This window comes from Neopsephotus bourkii, unplaced genomic scaffold (assembly GCF_033783945.1).
Source record: "Neopsephotus bourkii isolate Nb327-2 ecotype Australia unplaced genomic scaffold, CSIRO-AGI_Nbou_v1 NB_1624, whole genome shotgun sequence".
Classification (NCBI taxonomy): Eukaryota; Metazoa; Chordata; class Aves; order Psittaciformes; family Psittacidae; genus Neopsephotus; species Neopsephotus bourkii.
Window position 1 is genome coordinate 9,536,669 of NW_026902099.1, and position 26,220 is coordinate 9,562,888.

General features: G+C 40.1%; 1 protein-coding gene across 2 annotated transcripts in view; it reads right to left on the reverse strand.

Annotated features, from left to right (window-relative positions):
• Window positions 1–251: 251 nt before the first annotated feature.
• The window catches only part of ST7 (suppression of tumorigenicity 7), a 150,424-nt gene continuing 124,455 nt past the window's right edge, over window positions 252–26,220 (reverse strand). For both annotated transcript variants that reach the window (XM_061373028.1, XM_061373027.1), the window contains exons 11-15: window positions 25,815–25,917; window positions 16,101–16,251; window positions 9,387–9,479; window positions 6,253–6,392; window positions 252–575 (exon numbers count right to left, since the gene is read on the reverse strand). In XM_061373028.1, coding sequence (XP_061229012.1) covers window positions 480–575; window positions 6,253–6,392; window positions 9,387–9,479; window positions 16,101–16,251; window positions 25,815–25,917 — 583 coding nt within the window. In that variant the 3' untranslated portion in view covers window positions 252–479. The remainder of the gene's footprint in view (window positions 576–6,252; window positions 6,393–9,386; window positions 9,480–16,100; window positions 16,252–25,814; window positions 25,918–26,220) is intronic.

A 26,220-nucleotide genomic window follows, 5' to 3' on the forward strand; every position in this document is an offset into this window, starting at 1 on the left:
TAAGCTTCTAGACAGCTTTAACTGTCTACAAGCCTCGTCTAGACTGTCTGTAGCAGTGAGAGCTTCACCCTGGCTGAACTCTGTAAGAAAAGGCAGTGATAGCATTGCTTAATTGTAAAGTTATTAGCGTTTTTTCATTAACTGAATGGAAAGCCAAGCTTTAGCTGTGGTGAAGCAGATACACCACACGTTTTTTTAAGCACAGTAAGTACAATCTGAGCTTTGAAGAAGATGCCAACAGACAGCAGTGCTGCAATACACAAAAGTTTATTTTTAAGTTTTTCTTTTCCGAAGGCAAAATATAATAGAACCTAACATCAATGTATTTTGTACAACAAAACAGATTTTATATGAGAACAGACAATCCATGAAGAGTTTTTAAGTCTTAGAACTGCTTCCCTTTTTCATCATGCTTTCTTGTGGTCAACAAAACGTTGGCACAGAAGATGTCATGGCAGTCAGTCAGCAGGTGTGCTCCCTCAGATCCTTGTCAGCTGGTGCCACAGGCTGGAGGGAAGGATACTTTCTACTTTTTCCATCACAAAATTTAGAGGGGCAAAGAGGGTGCTGAGGAACTGCAAAGAAATCAGATAACATTCAGATCAAAATCCAGGAGACAATACACCTCAAGAGAGCTGTCCAGTAAGATGAGAAACTCTTGCTGTGTTATTCTGTGAACTCCTGCAGCATGATAAAAATTATACAATGTACGTAGAAAGACTTTCTGCCAAATTCTGAGCCTTGCACCACGTATACAGATCTCTGGATTTTTGCAGCTAAGAAAGCATGAGCCCCATTTTTATGAAGATCAAAGTGATGAACTAAAAAAGTTTTCACATGTCCCATATCCTACAGTCAAGCTCATACGGAAGCCACTAAAAGCTCAAACCAAAACCTACTGAAGGGAAGAGAGGCTTTTTCATAATGGCAGAATCTGCCAGACCACATCTTAGAGACAAAAACTGTCTTTAAATTCAGGTTTAAAATGATTCAGTGTTAGGTACAGTTCTGCTATATACACCACAGCATCTATAACTGGAATTTATTTTAACATCCCCCCTCACTAACACAACACATCTGGCAACGGTGAAAGAGATTTCAATATATTGTTAGGACAGGCATATGTGACAAAAACCAAGTGAATAGGAATAATTTTATCACAGGAAAAAACGCTGCCAGCTACACATCTCAGAACTCAGGTACCCGAAGCACTCCCAAAATTTTGGGAAATACATATTAACTGTGCTTTACATTAACTGCAATTTAACTGTATGTGTTACATACAACTATGCTGAGGCCCTATACATGTACAAGAGAGCACAGGAACATACAAAGTCATCTTCACCTTGAGACTGTGAACACTGTGGCTTCTAACCACTTAGGCTAATGCAACTTTGCTAAAAACAAGCAATTCTCTTTGGAACTAATTGGCAAAGAGGTGAAAGAGGTTTGTGTTTCAGTTACTGCTCTGCAGTCAGCACAAAACATGTAAACTCTACTTACTGCACCAATGGGTATATGAACTCAGCTTGGTAGGTCTATTAAAGCAAATCTGGTGCTAGACGTGGTGTTCTCTTTTTGCCCAGAAGAACTCTTTCTCCTGACAAAAGAGAGCATCAGACTGTAAATCCCTTACATCCCTTTTCACAGTCTGAATTTGTTCCATGTTATCTTTACACACATGAAGAACACAGACATGAGGGTCTGGTTCGCCTATAGTCACTGAAGAGAACTAAGCACTTCCAGAGAGTAACTATACCCATCCCAGGACCAGAACTGCCCTTTGAAATGGTCTCTTTCCTCTCTGCCCCCAGCTGCAGAGGGAGTGGTTGGTTTTTGTCTTCTCCTGTAAAGCAAGGAGTAGTGCCTCACAGTGCGGGCTGCTGCCCTGCCCCGCACACTCCAGAACTGCTAGCACAGCTCCTGACACAGCTCTGGCCCATGCCAGTTAGTATCTCTTCAACAAAGCCCAGCAGAGTTTAGGGATAGCACAGGGCAGGGACAGTTCTCAGCAGCCAGCAAGGACAGGGCCATCCTGCCTCGGAAGGGAAGATAAGTTAGAGGTGCAGATGTGAACCAAGATGTGTCACTTGCCTTTGGAGCCACAGAACAAACAGTATTTTGTTACTACATACAGATATGTCCTTGGTCTCTAATCTAGGCTCTGAAGTACCTAAAGTATGAAAAATTCAGAAATTGTTACAGGTCTTTGTGCTGCTTAAACACAGCTATATATAGCAAATGTATTTAAAATATTTCAAAAGTGCAATATCCAACAGCCAGGGATTATAACCATTTCAAGGTAGGAAGCAAGAAAACATCTGCAAACAGTTTCACTGTTCACCAAAATGGGCTCTCTGCAGAGTTTAACTGTAAAAACGTATGATGTTGACAATGCGTATGCATTTTAAAGGCAACAGTAAGCATTCAAATTCTTTTTACCTCTTGGACATGTTTGGATATAATACAGACACTACACGATGGACAACTCGTGCATCAGAGGAAAACTAGGTTAACACCATCCCTGGTAATGAGGTTTTGTCTTAAGCACAGGTTGAAGAAAAATCTTGTAACTGAAGCTGAACAAGAGTATTTCAGTTGTAGTGCCAAAGGTCAAGCTGTGTAACATGAATTGCAGCTGAATTAATATAACACTGACTTACCTAATCTCAGAGTTTGTCATTACTATTACAAGTGGCTTAGCCTAAGTAGAAGCATTCCCTCTGGTTAAGCTGTGAACAGTTTAAATAAATAAGTCCCTTTAATTTTGCCAAATGCAAAAAGCTCTCTAGAGGATATTTTCTACTCTTCGAGCAGCACTTGATCTATGTGGTAAGCTTGCACCGTCACATCTACTTGGATAAAACTCAGCTTTGTAACCAATGCAAATTACACACTTGTTAAATCAATGAAACAAGAGTAATTTCCTTGACAGTGTTTCATTGCCATTCATAGGAATTTTGTTGCTGAAATAGTCGACTGTATCCTGTAACAAACTCAGCAAAGTATCTGTGGCTTAAAACAAGCCAAGTTTTTCTCCACTTGGAAAATGACCTCGTGTACAAAATAGGTTTAAGTTCATGGATACTGAAGCCTGACTTCACTGAAGTCCAAGTAAAATCTTTGCTGACAGCAAAAGGTTCAGAATGGCACCTACTCAATTCTACAAGCCCATGTAAACAACATCTGTGCTGGGGCTATCTGGGGCTTGGAAAGCTCATGGTGCTCCTGTCCTCAGATAGTTTGGGCAGCTTGTTTGCCACATGGCAGCACCCAGGAGGGCTCAGTCTGCATGATATGGTTTTTTTTCCTTTCCTTTTGCCACCATGTTGGTTGGTGTTTGAATGGAGGAACTATTTATTGCTCAGATTGGATCTGCATGTTCCCTGCCTCAGTGCCTGTAGAGATCCAAGCAGATGAAATATCTCCCTGGGTAAACTCTCTTTCTGAACCAAGGCCTCATTCACCGTATGTGAAATACTGAAACAGATCATGTCAGTGATCTCAGGCAAACAAAGAAATCAAATCAGCGAAAAATTACTTTCTTGAGTTTCACTCATTTAAAAAACTTAACTAGGCACTACACTTTTAGACATGACTGATGACTTTAAATGCTTTTGACTGCTGCATCCAGCAGAGGAACACAGGGCCCAAAGGGACTGTCCGTCACAGTGGCACAGGCCACATTTGGCAGTCTCTCATGTGGAGGACATCCTCAGCACTCAAGGGCATTTTCTGCCTTGAAGAACGCAGTGTCTGGGTTAATGGGCTATGGAAAAGGGGCAAGAAGATGCAACCTGGAGGTCAGGTCAAAGCCAGTTCCCAACTCCTAGTCATGCTAACGCACTCAGGTTTTATGAAATATGGTGAATATCAACTTGTAGTAACACAGCTCTGGGCCATGATGGCGATATTACACCTGTGCAATGCTTTTGGGATTGGCAGGTGTAAAAGAAGCAATAATTTTGACCTTTTAAAATTAAAGCATATGTGTACAGTTTCACAATGTAATCTACCACATCACAATGACTACCAACCATACCAGCATAGGTAATACAATGTACATAACCACAGCAATGGTCAGCCCATTCATCTTCTAGCTATTTATGAAGCTAGTTATTTATGAAACAATCTTCTCTAAAACTGAAAGGGACTGGCCAACCTCTTCTGGTTTGTTCTGATACAGCTGCATCTCAGAGAGGTATCTACCACGATTTTCTTCAATCTCATACACCTGGGCTACTTTTCCCAGAGAAGACAACAAAATGAGCCTTCTGAAGCAAAGCTGTTCTATGAGCTACTAAATGGATGTCACAGGCTTAAATCCTACCCTGCCTGTGTACAACAGAAACTCAGCTGCTCCATATAGTTGTTTATGGGGATTAAGATACAGCTCAAACAAGTCACAATATGTATTAACTGACATGCCAACTGCATCCATACAGGCTCAGAGATCTTGAGTAACCTTGCCAACCCTATGCACATAAAGCAGCCCACATTTCAATTATATTTGTCTGCACTTATTTTACTTACTAGGAGCTTCACCTGCTCCAATATGCAGAACTTAACAGCCACACACAGAATCCTGAGGTATCTGCTCTAATTAACGTCAGTGGCAACTGCACTTACACATCAGGGAAGCAGATCTTTCTGGTCTGTCTCTGCTCCCCAAATGGCTTTGGAACGTGCAAGCTCCAAATCACACAGAGACAATTACTAATGCACCAGTAGTGATATCTCTGTTTGACTGCACTCAGCAACCAAAGCCAGGTGAGTTAAGCCCATGAAAACATGCTACTGATTTTATCAAATTCCAGTTGCTCACTGCCTGTAGCAAGAGCACCAAGGACAAATTCTCATCATGCTGCCAGCTTGAGATATATTCTTTGTTCAGGTATGAGGCTGAGAAGCACATGAACAAGGCTAACAGGGACAGATTTGGGACCATTAACAATGGCAGTATCAGAGAATTGCACAGTACATTGAAAGAGCCCTCTAACAAGGGTCATGCATTTCGATGACTTCAGGAAAAAAACAAACATAAAAAAAGCTTCAGAAAGAAGTTTAAGATCATATGCCTGAGTTACACTTACTGTCCACAAAACACCTACATATACACACAAGAAACAAGAGAAAGTAATATTTCAGGTACATTTCAGTGCTTTTTGCTGATAGATGTGGTATCTTTGGCTTGTTGACATCTAACCTTATTTCCTGCCTTTTAGAGCTAATGAAAGAAAATGCTTAACGTTAGGAGCTTGTTACTGTACCAGACTTTTATCGCTCACAAGTCTGGGTGGTAGAAGGCCTGGTTCACTAGGTTGTCTCTTCCAATTTGCAAAGGATTTTGAGAAAATACGATCTGGAATTTGGCAAAGCCTTTCAGCCTTGCTTCCCCCACCCTGCTTCCTATGCTTCCCCGAAACAAAAGACATTAAATAGCCAAGAGTCTATTTTGTAAACACAAGATCTGAAAGAGACACAATATACATGAGATAGTATCTTGCAGCAAAGCATATTGAGTACTTCTTGGAGAAGCAGAGAGGAGTTTTTATTATCCTAGAACCTTTCTGTAAGTGGATTTTTCATTACCTAGCACACTGGAGCAGTGATGTTCTTGGTTTTGAAAAGAAAAGAGCATGTTTCAACATAATTCATGGCCCTTCCCCTTCATCCTCCAACATTTACTGATCTTTGGTGGACTAAAAAAGAAGAATTAGTAGAGGCTTCCTGGGATGTAATTACGAAAAATTATGAGGGAAATATTGAGACTATTTCTTTCATGGCTTTGTGGGGAAAGAACACAGAAATTTGCCATGGTTAACAGAATACTCTCTTTCTGCTCATTCTAAGAGTTTATATTGCACTGGAAAGCATGGCACAGTCATTATGGCTCTACACAAAATAAGAGGGATTCTGAAAACCATTATTAGTTTATTTTATTGGATTATATATGAAAATACAGATACTCCCTTCTGAAGGGAATTCCCTTCCCTCACCAAGCCTTTTTGGCAAAATCACAAAAGATCTGCCCTAACAAAAGAACCATATAAACTAGAGAAGACACAGGAGTGTATTCTACTGATTAGCTCCCTTAACAATTATTCAAATGTCCCCCAGCTCAGACATCTCTTGATGTTTTATTTATATTACTGCATATGCAGATATTTAATAACTGGCACTATTAAGCTCAGCTTTTCCTGCATCTGTGTTTTTATTTACCAGAAGAGAGCAGCAGCAGAGGATACTCACAGCTTTTGCAAAGACTCCCATGAGCTCTGGGAACTGATGTGTCAGGAGGGCTAGCATGGCTGTGAAAGAACATAGTCCAGCAGTGAAAAGGATGAAGAAGGGAAGCTCCTTCTTGGGGTAAACTGAAACTTCATGAAATGCTGCAGAAAAAAAGATGGGAAGGAGAATGCATTATAAGGTAAAAAAAAATAAAAAATCAAGCAAAACCTAACCAAAACCAAACCAACATTCCAATGTGGTTTAAACAGCCAGAGACACTCAAAGATGCTTTCGAAGGCAAAAATACATAGAAGGTCTGAAACACCAAAGGCCAACATTATTGCTGTGTCAGTCAGGCACTGCCAAATAATTCTCATCTAAAGATTGTATTTCTGGCTTATTCTGGTCCTACATACACATTACTTTTGCCTTCCTTGGTCAGCAACAATGAACCCACAAATAAAATACCAGATTTTTAATCCAGGTCATTGACTAGCCCCATGTTTGCTAATGCTGATACACAGATTGCATGGAAATATACACCTGGGAGCAGCAGTGAGACCAAGCTTGCAGAAGCATTATCAGTTTAAGCAGGCTGTAAAGCTACAGTCTTTGTAACAGTAAATTCTGAGGGTTTAATCAGCAGAACCAAGAAAAGTTAACTAAAAACTAGGACATATAAACAAATACTTTAAATGCAGATTTTCAGAATTATGTGTATATGCAACACAATTTTTTAAAGTGTTAAAATCTGGTATTTAAATTAGTAGTGATTTTTTCTAAGGTGTTTGCTAGTCTACACTAAAAGGAATACAGAAATTTGACTCTGGTATGATAAATTGCTCACTGGGATAAACTGCAGCACTGAGAAAGCTGAAAAGGTCAGAAGAGGATAATTAATATTTTATTGGAAGAATATATATCCCTTTAGCTTCTATAGCAGCTCAGATTCAAGGTGAAAATTTGGCTGGGTTGACAAAAGGTCTGGTTGGCTCTTACCTGCCTGCTTCACTCATCCAGTTCATAGTTTGGAGCTACAGTCATGCTAAATGCAAACGTTTTTCCTCACACAGGATCAACCTCAAGGCTTCCCATATACTCAAATCCTTTGACTACGCATACACACAAAACATTACTCTCCGACTTTGCCTACTTTCTTTCTTTGCTTCAGTGACCAGGTCTCATCTTATTGTACTTGTAAAGAACATAAGCACAGGGTAATCCAGCAACATGGCAGGACAATATTCTTGACTGCATTCATCCAGAGTAGCGTAGTTTGCAAAATTTAACAGCAGGAATTTTAAGAGTTTGACTAAAATATTATAAGCTAAAAATATATATGATTTTTTGGTCTGATAATTCAATCAGTTTAAAAATAAAACCAGATAATCTGCAGCTTCTCTTTGATTTAAATTAAATTTAGGGATTGGGAAATACCAGATCATGGACTTCATATATTTCTTGTGCTCAGTTTTTTGCACTTGCTTTTGACAGGCTCAGACTTCTTGTTCCAGTCTGTTATCCAGTCATGGCAAAAGTTTTGTGATTGACATTTTTAATTTGGATAGCCTACCAGATCTCAGTGTTCTGATATAATTCCAGATGACTCTCCTTTAAAACACACACACAATTAAAGGGTGTGGACAGGTATGCAAAACCCCTTTAAACAACCTGTGTCTGTCATGGTATATTAAACCCTTCCCTACTCAAACCCAAGAGATTTTGCAGTGAAAAGCATCTCCCATAACTGCCAGAGTAGAGCCCAACTGCCTGCACATGCTGTTAAAGAGTCTCTTGCTTCTAACATTTGACAAGAACAATTAGTTTTGCATCTAAAAAGAGAACACTGAGCTATTCTGCATGATTTTGCCATTCCTAAATCTCCTGACACTCCACCCTTCCCAGCTTAGCATCCCTCTGAGTAAAGCAAGCAGAGCACTTTAAGAGGTGTTGTTATAATTAGGGTGATTATAATGGGGTGGGGAGATACTGTCAGTTGCCAAGGATTTCTGTGTAATATCAGCAAGAATGTACTGTGAAGGAGAAACTTGCAATGAGCAGATTTTTGCTGTATTATTCTCACCTAATGTTCACTTATGTAGGCTTATATAAAGTGGCAATGCACTTTTTAGCCCAAACCAGAGAGGTTTTGAATGAAAGAATACAGAAAGAGCAAATTCCCTCTAAACCAGCCTGTACAGCAGAAGCAAGTTGCAATTGTACTTTTCTCAGACCAGATTTCTCTTTGCTCCTTCTTCAGGATAAAGATGGTGAGAGAAGAATCTCCTTCCTCGGATCAACTTGGATCTCCTTCGCCCTGACCCTGCAAACCCCTCTACACTTGTGTGTGTTCCATTTGTGCTCACAAAAAGACCCACTGTGAGGAAATGTGGGAATGAAGCACAACTGTTTGCAAGACTGGCTGCTTTTGCTCTTTCCCTGCATTCTTGTGCTTCACCGCATGCACTGCAGTTAAGTCTTGTTAACTTGGACTGTAACACTTCTCAAGTGCTGGATCCATCTTTGTAACTTGCAGAGCACTGGGAACATTGTTGGCACTTTGCTGCCAACAAATATATGTGTTTATTATATGCCAAACAATACATGTGTTTATTATATGCCAAAACCACATATAATAAATGACTGAGGTAATTTCACATCAGTTTCTTCAGCACACACACCATTACATGCAGAAAACCTTTCTTGCTATTTAAGCATAAGCTGTCAGAGTAACAGCTGCATTAGTGATCCAGTTATCCTCAAGCAGGTTTGATCTTGCCTTGGAATTCAAGTAACTAGAGTTAACTCTACAAAAGACTAACAAGGCCATGCCACTGTGCTTTTGGTTTGATGGGATGTTACCCTAGATGAAAGATCAGACATACTTTTTAGTGTCTTGACATGAGAGAAGATCAAGATCTAACTGATTTTTACCTCTTCATTAATTTCTCTCCCTGTCCCCACACTGTCAATGATAAATATAGTTAATTGTTATGAACTGTGGTGAGGAGCTGCCTCTTAAACCATCAAGGGAGCCCCAGAGAACTGATTATTCTAATCCAGTCTTTTCAATTTAAAAGGCATCGCTGAAGATCAGTGCTGCAAGACTCAGGTAAAATCTATGTCAACAGTAAGAAGAGGGAAATTGGACGTACATGGTAGTAGTTCTCTATCTGCAGTTTCTGTACAAATAGGGTAAGGGTAGAAAAGATGTCCTTTTTCCAGTGGATAGGGGATCATTCTGAAAGCTGGAAAGAAAACAACACCGTGTACAAGTTACTGTGTGACAGTCACATATTTACAGACAGTAACTATATTAACAATTTTGAAAAATAAACACAGACAAAACACAACATTTATATTTGGTTGCAAACATGATAGAAGTTGCTTAATGAAATGCATAAATACAAATCTATATTGAGCTTTTAATCCTGCAAACACTTATGTTTCTTTTCTTGGGAAGAGGTTCAAGAGCGTCAAGTGAGATAACATTGCAAGTACATACATAAATGATTGTATAATCAGAGCCCATGGTACTTACAATTCCATAGCTAAATTTACACACTCTGCTGACACTTTTAGTCTGTAGAATTTTTAACCTTCAGGGAAAGAAGTGTATCTAATATAACAGCTACAGCCCTCAAAAATGACCAGCTGAGCTTGTGTATTCAAGCCAATACTCACAAACTCTGTGCATCAAGTGAAATAGGAGTTTTGCATGGAAAAAAGTAACACTACCTTTTTCCCATCGCACTCCAGCAAATCAGGTAACACTGATGACTCAAAGCCAGAGAACCAGTTTTCCAACATAGTCATGTTTTCATTTTATATTTGGCTATCAAAGATTAATAGAGAATTATTAAAACCAGACTCCTCACATGCATTCTTTTTCAACGCAGCAGATCAAGTGAGGTTTGCAATATAAATCTCCAGGTCATGGATTAAATACTACTTAATCTTATGCATTTTAAATATTGAAAATAATAACAGAGAGGGAGGGAAATGGATTACTAAATCTGGATGGTGCTGATGTCATAGGCCTTCTGAGGGCGGTTTATGGAAACATCAGAATGCTTGACTGAATTATAGCTTTGCAATCAAGGCATCCTTTTCCATTATATTATATATTATTCTCACTGTTAAAATGTCATCAGGGTGTTATTCTCACTACTCCTATGAACATCAGTCACTGAAGCAATATTTTCCTCAACAGATGTCCTAGGAGCAGTGTTTATTTCAGATGTTAGGTACAGCCCACTGCCACACGATAACACTCTAGTCATTATCTTTTGCTCACAAGACAACAGAGGAGTTGGTTATAATACACAATACCCCAATATTTTCAGTTGTGCACACTGCATTTGAAATAATGCTAGCTGTATTTTTTTTATGCAATTATGAGAGTGTATTTATTCTGAATTACTGTGTTTCAAGCAATAGTAAAGAAGGCAGAAATCCTCAAAGACTGTAAAACAACCTGAGCTATAATGCTCTCCCAATATTAAACCCCTCCTCTCCACAGCACTCCAAAAAGCCAAGCAGAAGTACAATAATCCAAGACTTGTATGATGTTCACATGCAACAGATTTGAGTGTCTGTGTAAAAATATGTGGAGGGATGTTCAACGCTCATTATTTCAAAATCACTAACACAAGCTTTTCCTTCCAATTTGGCTTAATATTTGAACAGACAATCAAGCCTCTTTCTGCCTCACCTTGAATCACAGTAGTATTAAGATTCTAATAAAAATAAAAAGGGATGGTAAAGATGATGTTTTTATAAAACAAGTGAAAAAACGTCTGGAAAGATTTGTTAGAATATAAACAGCCATCTTTGATGTGAGACCAAATATAGAATATTTACAGCAAACCAGTTTATTTAGCAATGTTATCAGCCATGGAAGAAAGTGCTCGCCTTCATCTGTATCAGTTTGTGTTTACATAGGCATTTCTCTGCCTTACTTTTACAGTATCACCTGATCCTATTTTATGTTAACCAATTCAGGTAGCACAGAGGGAGTTTGCCATTCATCCGTGCGCTTGTTCTAAGAGCTACTGCAGCATTTGAGAACCCCTGGGTTTTTCTTCTTCATGCACACAACAGGAAACACGACATGTTTAGAAACTGACAGTGACAAACAAGCACCTCACTCTCTTTTGAAATTTGGTTACATTTGAGACTACAGACACCTTGTACAGAGCACCTGGACCAAACCCAGGGCAACTTTTCACATGGTGTCACTTGGGCTTTTTCAGTTGTACTATGAATAAAACTGTGCACTGACTGATTGAATGAAGAGCGAGCAGGAAACAACCAACATTCCAGTTCGATGATGATCGTTATTTTTATAACCTCGCTTTTCTCCACTGTTGAACGCATTTTGGGAAAAACATTCCGTGAGAATTCTGGAGTTTTAAATATCACAATGGTATTTCTGCATAAAGTTTGTTAGAGGTTGTCTTAATTAGGGGTGATCTTATTCTCCTCCAAAGCATTCAAAATGTAACCCCCAAGTGGCTGACTTATTGTATTTAATTCTACTGCCCAACTCCCACAAGGTCAGAACTAAATAGTGTATATATGTGGGCATTAAATTCCTACATGCAAGCTACTAACAGGAGACTTGTGGTTATTTAAGCACACTGACAGAATATTACAAATTCAAGACATGGCAAATGCATAAACACCTAGGAAGAAAGCCAGGGCACTGACCTGTGCTGTATATAGACTGTTGATTAGAACTAATATTTAATTAAATTTAATTTCTCTGTCATGTTTCCACTGCTTTTAACTTACATTTGTGCAAAGATGACAAAGAAACCTTTTGCAAGTAAAGGATATAAGAGTGACATAAAGAATTCATTTCATCCATATACAGACTAAGATTCAAACCAAAAGTTATGATTATTGGACTAAATACTGGTGAAATCATTAAAACCCATGGGAGTCTTTATGTGCGAGCAAAATCTGAACAAAATTCTTGAGGACTGGTGCACTGTTCATCTCTCTCTGAAGGCACTGTGCAAAATGAATTACGGATTTTTCTTTAGAGGTTAGGCAACAATACTCATGTACATATTTACAGGCTACTATACAAATATTAGCTAATAAAGTGCAAGTTCAGATTGCTGTGGAGGTAATAAAGAGCAGAATCAGTTAATGTATTTAGCTGGGAATGCCCTCACTCTCTTCAGGCACAGATGACTAGATTTCCTTAGTGGCAGGAGGACTGCAGAGCAGACAGCCTTCTGTGCCAAAAAGCTGGTCCTTGTAAACAGCCCTTTAGGCACTTCCCAGCTTGACAAAGCTAACGAAGATCTATTTGTGGTTCCCTGCAAAATATTGTTCCATTATGATGGTATAATGAGCCTAGGGATAAAGAAATTCTCCTCACCTGAGGAGAAGAAACACTACAACCCACTGAAAATAAGCCACTGGGAAAGAAGCTCTGACAGAGAAAGTAACAGACTGGGAGAAATGACAGGAAAAGAGCATGCAGGTAGGACAGAGAGCAAAGCAGCAGAGCGAACCCCAGGTGGCAATTGTACGGATTATTGAGTAAGGTGTTCCATACACCTAGAAATAAAGCCATTGATTCCTCAGGGAGCCTCCATTGGAAATTAGGCACATTCAGCCCATTTCATGCAGTGACTGAGACAGCAAGCCTGTTACAATGGAGGTATTAACTGCATTTCTGTAGGAATTATCATGGTGACAAACTTTTTTATCAAAATGAGAACAGAAAATGGAGAAAGAAAAAGAAAGAAGTGGTACAATAAGGCATGGAGAGGTGGAAAGAGAACAGGAAAACAGGATAAGCAGAGCAGAAAAGGGAAACTAGATTTCATCAAGAAAAACCTACATTAAAAAAAGGCTGATTATAAATGGTACTTTTTAGTTCTCTTAAACCTGAAAAAGAAATCAAAGACAGGATAAGACAGGCTAGAATATATGACCTTTGGAGGTCATATAACTCAAAGCAGGGTTATCTTCAAATTTAGGTCTGGTTGCTCAGAGCCATGTCCAGCTGAGCTCTGAGTGTCTGGGGATAGAGATGCCACAGCCTACCAGCAACCTGTTCCAACACATCACTACTCTCATTCCGAAAGTATATTTCTTATGTATAGATAAAATTTCATATTTCAACTTGTGTGTATTGCCTTTTGTCTTTCTGTTGTGCCATTCTGCAAAGACTCTTGACTCTGTCTTCCATATCATCATTTCTGTTGGGTGGTTGAAGGCAGCAACTGGATCCTCTCTTCACTGACTAGAAGTGTTTTCCAAATTGAATAAAACCAGCTCTCTCAGCGACTTTTCCTACATCACATGTTGTAGTCCCCTTTGTATCCTATTAGTTCTCCACTGGACTCATTCAGCTTGCCAATTAAAAAAACCCACCATAAAATCCTGTGATGTCTTATACTGCACATTAATATTTATCTACCTATAAGGCATTTTTGTAAGTCGGGTTAAGGACAATAGAAAGGGCTTTTTCAAATACATAGTGGATAAAACTAACACAAGAGGCAATATAGGCCCACTGCTGAATGAGGTGGGTGCCCTGGAGAGAGAGGATTTAAAGAAGGCAGAGGTGCTGAATGCCTTCTTTGCCTCTGTCTTTACTCCTGCAGACTCTCCCTGGAGGCCCAAGATTCCTGTAGCCCCAGAAGGAGTCAGGACAAAGGAGGAGTTTGCTTTGGTAGATGAGGATTGGGTTAGGGATCAGTTAAGCAGTCTGGACATCTATAAAACAATGGGTCCAGATGGAATACACCCACGGGTGCTGAGGGAGCTGGCGGAGGTCATTGCTAGGCCACTCTCCATCATCTTTGGTAAGTCATGGGAAACAGGAGAGGTGCCTGAAGATTGGAGGATGGCAAGTGTCACGCCAGTCTATAAGAAGGGCAAGAAGGAGGACCCGGGTAATTATAGACCGGTCAGCCTTACCTCCATCCCTGGAAAGGTGATGGAACAACTTATTCTTTACACCATCTCTAGATATATCAAGGATAAGGGGGTCATTAAGAGCAGCCAACATGGTTTTACCAAGGGGAAGTCATGTTTGACCAACCTTATAGCCTTCTATGAGGAAGTAACTAGGTGGATGGATGATGGTAGAACAGTAGATGTGTTTTTTTCTTGATTTCAGTAGGGCATTTGATACTGTCTCCCATAGCATCCTCATAGATAAGCTAAGGAAGTGTGGGCTTGATGATCAGGTAGTGAGGTGGATCAAGAGCTGGCTGAAGGGAAGAAGGCAGAGAGTTGTAGTCAATGGGGCAGAATCTAGCTGGAGGTCTGTGACTAGGGGAGTGCCTCAGGGGTCGGTGCTGGGACCAGTGCTGTTTAATATTTTCATCAGTGACCTGGATGAGGGAACTGAGCGTACCCTCAGCAAGTTCGCTGATGACACTAAACTGGGAGGAGTGGCTGACACACCAGAAGGCTGTGCTGCCATTCAGCGAGACCTGGATAGGCTGGAGAGTTGGGCAGGGAGAAACTTGATGAAATTCAACAAGGGCAAGTGTAGAGTCTTGCATCTGGGGAAGAACAACCCCATGTACCAGTACAGGTTGGGGGTTGACCTGCTGGAAAGTAGTGAAGGGGAAAGGGACCTTGGGTCCTGGTGGATAGGAGGATGACCATGAGCCAGCAATGTGCCTTTGTGGCCAAGAAGGCCAATGCCTTCCTAGGGTGTATTAGAAAGGGTGTGGTTATTAGGTCAAGAGAGGTTCTCCTCCCCCTCTATTCTGCCTTGGTTAGGCCGCATCTGGAATATTGTGTCCAGTTCTGGGCCCCTCGGTTCAAGAAGGAAAGGGAATTGCTTGAAAGAGTCCAGCACAGAGCCACAAAGATGATCAAGGGAGTGGAACATCTCCCGTATGAGGAGAGGCTGAGGGAGCTGGGTCTCTTTAGCTTGGAGAAGAGGAGACTGAGGGGTGACCTCATCAATGTTTACAAATATGTAAAGGGTGAGTGTCAGGATGATGGAGCTAGGTTTTTTTCAGTCATGTCCAGTGACAGAACAAGGAGCAATGGGTGTAAACTGGAGCATAGGCAGTTCCATGTGAACATCAGGAAAAACTTCTTTACTGTGAGAGTGACAGAGCACTGGAACAGGTTACCCAGGGGGTTGTGGAGTCTCCTACGTTGGAGATATTCAAGGCCCGCCTGGACAAGTTCCTGTGTGATGTACTCTAGGTTACCCTGCTCATGCAGGGGGGTTGGACTAGATGATCTTTTGAGGTCCCTTACAACCATTGGGATTCTGTGATTCTGTAATATCAAACCATTCACAGAATCACAGAATAATTTGGGTTGGAGAGACCTTTAAAGATCATGCAGTCCTACTCCCCTACCATAGGCAAGAACATGACTAGACCAGGTTGCTCAAAGTCCCATCCAACCTGGCCTTGAGCACTTCCAGGGATGGGGTATCCACAACTTGTTTGAGAAGCCTGTTCCACTGTCTCACCACCCTCACTGTAAAAAATTTCTTCCTTACATCCAATCTAAATCTACCCTCTTTCAATTTGAAACTGTTAATTCAAATAATAACAAACAAATCTCTACAACTCTGGAATAAGGAAGGCAAATTATTATCCCCTTATCCATGAGTAAGATTATATGGCTCAAAAAAGATGGGAAATCTTGTTCAGTATTACAGAGACAACACAATGGAAGATTTCACAACCCTTTTTCTCATTAAATGAAGTTTGTATTTTCAGTTTTAATTGCAAGTATTTCAGTGCTGTGAGGATATAACTGACCTCCAAAATTCCCACATACTACACAAAAAGCTAGTATTTTCTCATGACATTCAATAAAAATAATTTATTAGCTCCTTTGTAAGAAAAAGGATTACTTACTGCCTTCCCATGTACAATGTAAGAGATTCAATGCCCCCTCTACTCTTTTCCAGTGTTGAAGATGAAAGAAAGCATATGCTATTGCTTCACTGTCCCCTCTCTTCAGAATATGTTCAGGGGGCAGAATTAAGCTTTTCATTTCTAGAAGATACTGTAATAAAAAAAACAGAGCACAGTTATTTCAGAGGTAATAAAAACCACAAAAAACTGCCTGCAATTCAACAATGCACTCTGAAAGGTCTATTTCCCTAAAGTACTTTCACTCACTCATGTTTCATCAAATGTGTAACATCACAAACTGCACTTGAAGATAATTACTGAATTATTCCCAAAGACGAAGATATGCTGACAGATGGTTAATGCTCTACTCTTCAGCTGCAGTAGGGGGACTACAGAGAATTTCAAAGGGAGATGTCTCTCTTATCAAAGGAGGTGGAAATAAAGAGCTTAAAGCAGAAAAGAGAATCTAATTACAAGAGCTCTCTTAAATTAAAAGTGTTTATACTAAGATTGAGCAGTTTGAAGCACATAGTCTTTCTACAAGCAAACACACCTTACTCGCAGTTTGCACACAGGTTGCTTTACTGCATTGCAATCAGTTGGTTGCTAGGTCTATGAATACGCAAGATTAGTAGGCACCAACAAGTTACAAAGTAAAAAAGTTACAAAATGGAACAACTAACTGATTTCCAGAAAAATAGTTTATCTTAAACTTGCTGCTTGACATAGTTACTGAAAATGGTATGAAAATGAAAAGCACAACTGACCAAACCCACAAGCAATATTCCCCATTTCTGGATCCCTCCCAGCAGCAGCTGATGCCACAGGAGAAGACAGAGGTCCTGGCTGTCATTCGAGCAGGTGATCTTCCCTCCTTCCCCAGCCCCTGAGCTAGACCACTACCATTTCAGCAGACTTTAGCTCATCGCTGGTGGTGCACTACATTCCAGTTAGCGGAGTGGAAAGATGTACCCCTTCTGACATGCTTTTCGGGGAAAGGAAGGACAGTGGACATCACAAGCTACTGAATCAACTCCTGTTTGTCAGATCTCCTCTGAGAAGTGTAACATTACTCAGCTGTGTGCTGACTGCTCTTGAACAGCATAGGAAAACTGTTGCTCTCTTCCACGATGCCTAAGAGAAAATGTTCTCCCTACCAGGCTACTTAAAAGAACCCAAAAGGCAGAAGGAAAGTCAGGTAGTAGGCTGTCAGGCCCTAGCACAAAGTTCGGAAAGTAAAGTTATGGTTAATCACTGGCATAAAGAGAGTGAGTGTGCAGCTCCTCCACTTTAGCCTGCACACTGGTTTGAAAGGAGGAGGACTGCAGGACCTAGGGACTGACAACAACCCAGTGCAGGCACCCACAAGACAACCGGCCTTCAGAGCTGAAACAGAGGCTTGCGTGGTGTTAACCTTTCACAGCTCCTGTTAAGCACTGACTTTTAGGGACAGGATGAGCTGGTGCAGAAAAGAGGAGGAAAGAGGGCAAAAGAAGGTAATGAGAACTGAAAATCAGGCTTTGGAAAAGGAAGAGGAAAGGCCGAAAGGAAATGAGCACCACCAGCATGATGTTATGGAGCAATAGAGCTAGTCACCCTTTGCCTGAAGGAGCCTGGAAGGAGCAAGCAGCTAAAGGATTTGAAGAGACCATGGTCAAAGCAAAGAACCCTGCAAAATAGACACATACTTCAAAGGCAAAAGCGAAACCCCAAGTGTTTCTGATGCAGGTAACAGTATTAAAGGAGAAACTGAAATAGCAGAGGCAGTAGTAAGTGTGACACTTGAATTTTCTCTAAAGCCTTTCAGAAAAATCTGACAGAGCTGCAGAGCAGGTGGGTTAACGCAGGAAGCTGCAATTTAGTATGCAGGACAGGGAATTAAGAGTGACAGAGAGAGCAGCATAAAGAGCTGATAAGAGGGAGGGAGCTGTCAGGCTTACAGAAATACAGCAAATGTTCTTATGTTTGCTCTAATGAATGTGCCAGCCTTTTAAAAACATACATTATACCTGTTGAGTAGAATGGAATACAGCTGCAAGAGCTGCATGTTTGTATCTGGTTTAATTTAGAACTCTCATTTCCATTTTCTTTTCAAAATTAAATGAGAAAGTAAGTATTCATACTTTAATATATCACTCAAATAAAAAAGAAAACCAAACAAACCACAAACTCAAAGCCATGTCACTATTTGTAGGGAAAGAAAAAACAGGAAGGAATATTCTATTTCTAGGAGCATTGAGATGAAAACATGTTATTTTGATTCTTACGTATTATTTGTTATTGGTGATTAAGAAACAAATCAAATGGAAATACCAGATGGAAGGATATATCTTGGCACTTGCAAATCATTTGTAGCCCTTACTCAGTTGTGTTGTTTTTTCAGTCTGTATTTTTCTCAGTTTCAGGAAGAAAACCCTCCCTCATTACTCTATCACAGCTACTTTCCCAAACAAAAAGTACATAATCTAGTACAGTGGCATTCAAGAAGACCCACACACAAAGCTGACTGATGGCTTATTTGGGCCCCATAATACTTTTGGTTTATACAGAAAGGTCAGCCACACCTTTTGGCCATGCAAGCTGTCAATTAATTGGAGGCATTCCCACCAGGAATGCTAACTGTACACAGCTCCAGAGATACCTTGTCTGGAACACTCTGTACAGTTCTCATCAGGTACTTACAGAAACGTAAAGATCAAATTTTTTGTACAGAATAGAGCTAATCAAATAAATGTCAAGTTTGTCTTGTGACAAGGCACTTGAAGGCTTCCATCTGTTTAACTTATCTAAACTTGATTATTATGGAAGGAGAGCTATAAAAATTAGGATGGTCTTAATGTCCCAGAATATCATATCTGTTTGTTCATTGCTATATTTTCAAGGGGAGTTCAGAGCCTGGATGGCTTGCAGGTTCCTAGATGTTTTGCTGACAGGGCACAGGGTCTACCTGGAAAAACCATGGCCAAGGGCAGCCCCCTTTTACAGTAACTGCAGGCCACTGGCACCCAGATATTGACAGGCAGGACTGAGTGCCAGCAGTCTGATGGTTTTCTAGCAGACTGTTCATGAAATCAACATGGTGGCCCTGAAACATTCTGGATTGGACGAGCAGACAAATTCTAATAAAATGAAAGTGAATGAAAAAAAAAATCTTCAAACTATCTAATGATAGTTGCAGTCCTCATGCTGCCCATATAACATGTGAATCACAGTCCTGATGGACTTCTGCGTGCAACAAGAATCTCCAGCTCTTGGAAAAAATCAGCCAAAGACAAGACATTTGATTGTAGTTTCCAAGAGGCTGTAATTGAACTTAATCAAAGATACTACACTAGACAGGTCAGTCTTCTCTTCAGCAACCAAAGACTTCAGGGTGGGAATATGACTATATCTCAACATTTCCAAAGGCCTCAGTCCAGAGCTCAGCCCTTGTTACAGTATTAATATAGACACGCGATCCTACCATACTACTAAAATTCATACCAGTATAAACTCCATCTGGCTTTACAAGAAAACAACCTACACCACTTAACAGACACCCTATCAGCTGTAACTCCCGATATACTCGCATCCTCTCAGATTCCATCATGACCTTTACAACTGAAGTAATAAAACTTCACTACCTTTTCAATACATAGGGAAGATGTGAGCTCTCTGTCACCCTAACAGGGCTTTGAATGTATGCATGGTTCCACTTAAGAGGGAGGGCTAAGTAACAGGCTAAATGAGAAACTTAGCAAAGAGTCAGCCATCATGGAGGAAATGAAGAGAAGGCTCAGGCGGGACCTTATAACAGTCTTCCAATACATAGATGGTGCCTGCAAGGAAGCTAGAGAGAGACTTTTTACAAGGGCAGTTAGTGATAGGACAAGGGGGAATGGCTTTAAACTGAAAGAGGGTAGATTTAAATTAGATATTAGGAAGAAGCTCTTCACTGTGAGGGTGGTGAGGCACTGGAACAGGTTGCTCAGAGAAGCTGTGGCTGCCCCATCCCTGGCAGTGTTCAAGGCCAGGTTGGATGGGGCTTTGAGCAACCTGGTCTAGTGGAAGGTGTCCCTGCCCACGGCAGGGGGTTGGAACTGGATGAGCTTTAAGGTCCCTTATAACAAAACCCTTTTATGAGTCTGTTTTTACAAAGTGGAGATGGCAAGCCCAGGTTATCTCCAACTGCATTAGTTTTTCAGTGATTATAAAGTTTAAGTAGAACATGAGACAGTGTACCACAACTATATGGGATTATCATGTTTCCTTTAAAAAGTAATCACCTCAGAAAAGACAGTGTAGAAAACTTCAGCCAGAATGACCTAGTCTTAAGTTATTAATGAATACTGAAGTTGTGCAATGATTTCCTGTCATCAACAGATGGCTCAATCAGCCTTTCTCCACTGCGTTGTTATGGCTTGGCTTTTTTTGGTTGTCTTTTGTTTTTCTGGTCTCTCTCCTCTCTCACTCCAAACTTCTTCCTGTCAAAACCCTGTGTTTTAATTATGACAAAGGTCACAGTATTTTTGACAGATGGCTTCTGAGCCAGTTACATGACACTTTTAACAGATACTGCTCAGCTACAGCCATTCTGTACACATATGTGAATATGCCTTTTAATGAGCATTTGGAGGATGACAATGGACCTTGCACAAAGGAAGTGCAACATGGTGGAGTTTCTGTTTCTCTTACTTGAATTGATTGAATATGCATTCTTTATTTCACAATATTGACAGTACCCTGGCTATTAATGCTCCTCTGGGAGTGCTTTTAACATTCCACATTAATGAGCTACTTCAGTATCCTTTTATGAAATAAATCAACCTATCTCAGGCAAGTTTCCTTCTTTTCCTCAATTGTGCAATTTGCCTCTGAAATTACAGCTCAGGCCACAAATAGGCAAGAGTCACCCCTGCACCTGTGACAGCATTCCTCCAGGCCAGAATATGAGAATTTAACATTGTTTGAACAGGAACTCTCCTTATCCCAGAGGGATGAACAGCACAAGCTTAAACCAGTTCCAAAATACTGGTTTCTACATGCCCAGAGAAGCTACTTTAAGGTCACCTTACAAGTTCTCGCTGGACTGATGGTAACTAAGAAGTTTGGCCTTTTAGCTGAAGATACAAAACCAAATCACTGTCTTATGGAATCGTTAAAAACTCTCTTAGACATGTCTGGAATAGTTTCTCTGTAATATCATGGGGTGTGCGGAACAGATTCATTTCCCATCTGGTGTATGAATTTGTTTGCATTATTTGTTTCTATTAGCAACTACAACTTACTAGAAACCACACAAGCATACAGAGAGACACAGTTCTTATAGAAAAAATAAAATAAGAAATAAATGAGAAGGGATGAAATGGAGAACAGATAAATATTTAAAAGTGTTTAAGTTGACGGTTTGTTGCATCCTTTTAAGAAACTACAGACAATAGGGCATTTCTTAAAGTAATATCAATTTGAAGTTGTCTGATTCAAATGCAGCACACTTCAGCAGATACTCTCTTTAAATCAACTCGGCTCCTGACTTAGCAAACACATACAACTGTGTGCAGAGCACACTTTCGACTGACTCTTAACAATCAGACATATGGCCCATCATCTGCTTTCCTTTTGACTTTACTGAATAGCTTGTGTCTCACAGATCACAGAAAAGAGGCGGTGCTCTTCAGGAGTTTGAATGTAGGGAGGGAGCCTTGCAAGTCAGTTCAGAAAGGGTGCTCCACAATTGAGGAATGTCCCAGAAACAGCTGTGGAACTTTACCTGTATTAGCTTGGGATAGTTGCATTACATATAAGTGGGGAAGCTCCAAACACAACGTATGCATAATAACGAAGTCTTTATATGCATATATACATACACTTTTTTTCCCACCCACTCCACAAATTATGTACTCTCCGTGAGATAGGATGATTACTCTCTTTGTCATACAAAATGCTCTGGAATTACAGTGATAACCCAACTGCTTCAGTGGCAACAAAACCCTTTTCCTTTAGCTCTTAAGTTTCTGAGCAGCACATTATCAGACAGCATCAGTGCATTTCCTTGGGACCAAAACTCCACAGTGCATGGTGCAACATTTGCAAGGATGCTAATCCATAGAATCCCATTTATGATAAAGATGGTTGAAAAAAAAATCAGGCAAATCTTCACAAGCAAGTGACCCAATTTGTTGGGATTCTTCTCATAGTGAAATTCACAGCTCTTTCCTTTGTTATCTTTCCTGCTGTACTGCTGTTGACTTCAATCTGCTAGTGGTTATGTCCCCCTTTTATTATAAAAAACCCTCAAAACACTGCCTGGTGAAGCATTTTCTTTTCACGTAGGCAATCTCTGCCAAAGTATAATGCTGCAGTTTTCTGTGACTGAGTTTTCAGTAACAAACAAGACAATCTGTGGATAAATGTAGTATCTTTTATGAGATATTTTTCTGGGACAACATGAAAAATGGAGTCATTTTCAAGCACAGAAACCTTTTTACAGATTAGATATCTTCAGAAGGAGAAGTCTTGATCAGTTTGACAGTGGTTGCGTTTTCTCTGCACTCCAGAAGGAGATAGATCATAGTGGACAGATGTGAGCTGGCCTTACCCTGCACAGCTCAGCTTCCAGAAACACCACAGCCAGGCCAGCTGCCCAGCTTCCTGGAGAGATCTGGCAGGTTGCACTGAGCTCTGTACTACCTTTGTTCACTTAAACCAAATTCTAGTACCTCCACATGTCATATCTTGACTCCACTTTACTGCAAAAACAATGAGAATTTATCACCTATGGCTGAGGCTTAATGGATGTATCTCTGGGAATTAAACTGCCATTGGAATGTACTCAGAAATGGAAGAAAAAACGTGTGTCAAAAGGTGATTTGCTGAAAAGGTGGCTGCCTAAAGAAAGACTGTCAGCCATACTGGGTCTTTGCAAACGGTATTTTTGTGCAGACAGAAAATAAACACCAATGTGATGTACAGTCATCTAGAATCAGTGAAAGTGGGTGTCAACATCTTCATGACATACACACTGGAAAGACCCCAAGGACTATGCATACACATTGGTTCCCATGTGGGGAGTAGGTGTTTTTGCAGGGTTTCTCACCTCTGAAGATTGAAATCTGGGACTTTTAAACTTCTTCTTCTTAAGGGGTGTCTACATCTTTAGATTACATTCAAAGGAAAGTGTAAGAAGTGTATCTGACCTCTGCAACATCACTATCAGCACTGGACTGCAATCTGGCCATAATCTCCTAGGAAAAAAATCAGCAGCATTGTAAGAATCCCATGGTTGTTTTACACAAACCTGCAGTAGGTCACAGCGGGAGACCCAGTCTCCCTTTCTTGCTAAATCCAGCTCAGCAACATCTCAGTGTGTTCAGAGTGTCTCCCCTGCATTCCCTCCCAGAATCTCATTAGCAAAGATATGCCATTTCCAGTTAAATGTATTGAAAATGCATATGCAGTAATAATCTTTTTACGTGATAATTTGGAATTTTAATGATTTGCACTGAAAATGATAAAATCTCTTTTTCAGACAAACCAGAAACATATCAAGCTGGTTTTTTTTTTCTCTTTAACTGTGCAGTTATCTGCTTTGAAAGCTTCTGTTAGGCACTTTGCAAGTGTTTTAAGTAATTTGTCACCTTTGTTTTTTCCTCACTCTGACCAAGAGACTCATTAGTGTTTAAATCCTAAAGAAGCTCTGTAGGGGTATTAGTTTTGTGGCACTGCTAGATTTCTTGTGATGCTGCTTTCTAAAACTTATCTCAATTTTACTAAGAACAAATTGGATATGGCTTAAGCATAATTGAGTGGAAATTGAGGTGTAACATCCATATTGTGCATAAAATTATAATGAAAAAATATTTTTGCCACTTTAATATCCTTTAGCTAACAGCAGAAAAAAATGAGTGTGAAATCAGTAGTGCTGCATATAAATCTGTATTAGGCTACACTGTTTTAATGTTAAATTATGAACTGAAAAAAACCAACCCTGGAGTCTGCTCCCATTACTGCCTTGTTATCCTGGTAATTTGTACATTTCACAAAGGTTTGCAATTTCAAAGTGACAGAGTTTGAAAAACTGAGGGAATCAATTAACAGTGTAAATTGACAGAAAACCTCAGCGTCTTAAATGAGGAAGAGCACTGGAATTTCTTCATATCCAAAGTACCAAAAAGAACACACATTCTGCATTTCACACATAGTGGTACTTGTCAGAAAGGAGATTCAGCCTTGCATTGAAAAGCCACCTAGACAGAAGCTGGCTAGTGAGAAAGAGGTCACAAGCAATGAATGAAAGTACTGATCTACAGGAAACCTTGGAGATCTGGGAGTGCAGAGGTTATGCAGCAACTGCCACAACTTAGAGGCAGATTTTGCAAAGGAAGTCAAACCAAAGAAGAGCAAGCTTTTCAGCATAAACAGAAGAAGAACAAGCAACAAGGCAGCAAATGGAGACTTAGCCTCAGTTTCATGGCAGTGTAGAGCGTGAAGACAATAGCAGGATGGACATTAGGAGCATGTATGGAAGTGGAAACCACTGCAGTCAATGATTTTTGTCCTTGAGCAGTGAAATAATCAGTCCCAGAAACAGACTAGTATAACTGACTTAAAGCAGAAAGATCCGAGTTCAGAAACAAGTAACCCAGTGATGAGAGAAGTAAATGCAATATCATTCATTTAAAGAGGAGGGAAACTGTGTGTTAATATGGAATCATTAGTATGTAAGCTGTTAAAAAAGATTTTGATGGAAAGAATTACCAAAAGCATGGAGGAAATGAGGAAAATGAAACAGGCTCCCAGGGGCTGCTCATGACAGGCTAAACTGGTATCTTTGCTTGGCAGATACCCAATTTTTTAGACAGCAAGGGCAGATACTCTAACTGGGCTTCAGTAAAACATTCAGAAAGGTTCAGCCAGAGGAGGACTGAAATAAAGTCTTCTGCACCCCAGTGGAGGCTGCTTACTTTAAAAGGGCAATACCAGTCCAAAGGTTTGTGGGGTGAGGTTCAGAGGCAGATGTCCTGGGGCCAAAAAACATGTGCCTCTAGTCTGCCTTTATAATGAATTTACAGACTGCAATACTAACAGATGATGAAAGAATAATGTACACTAGCCTTTAGTAGCCTCTGGGTAAGATTCTTACTGCTAAGATACATATCTAGAGAGGAGATTAGGGCATTAGAACATAAATCCCTCTTCTTACTTTGCAGTTCTCAGCAATCTTTAATCTCTGAACTTTGCATTCTCAGAACTTAATGACAGGGTGCTGCATAAGGGATTACTAATGCAACTTCTATGAAGCACACCATGAACTCCAAACATAGTTTCCTTTGTATAGCATGCCAAAAATGTATTCTTACATGTAATCATCAAAACAAATAAAACATGCTATTTTCAACTAGAAGATCTTTAATGACTATTTTGTAAATAACAATCTGTCTTTATGTATGATTCTGTCCTGCAGCATAGTATTTGGTGGTGTTTACTACCACAGTCCACCATGTAATTGTTACTCACAAAAAGGACTCGCTTCAGCTAAAACTTCAAGTTGCACAGTCCAGAGTAGAAGACATTGAATGTGAAATACCAAATGAAAAACCTGTGCATACTATCAGCTTCTTTCTCTTCTCATTGTTTGCTCCCCTTTCCACATCATCACTCGTTAATCTAACACAGAAATCAGGAATCAGGTCCTCATCCATGTTAAAGCTACAACAATGCTTTCTCCATACTCACTTTTGGCACATGTGGATTAAATTCTACTGCTCTGTGAATAGCTTCTACTGCATTCATCTCTGCAGTACTCAGCCCTCGTCTTGAGGCAGCCTCTGGAGAAAATCTGCAAAAGCAAAGAAACAAATACATTAGGTGAGAAATTCTAGTAAGAAGCAGCAACAAACAGAATCTAGAACATGGGCCCATATAACCAAACTGAGTCAATTTCCTATACTCTCCAAACTTCCATAGCAAGTGGAAACTCTTTGTGATCTATTACATCAAGGCCAATGAAAATCCCAGCAGAAGTGGAAAGCATGTCTGCATGTAATCATGGAAGAAATTCAGTTCAAACAGTCCTTTCTCTGTCACTACTCTAAATTTGCTCTAAGTACCTCACTAAGGGGCATAATAAAGGCTGAAGTTG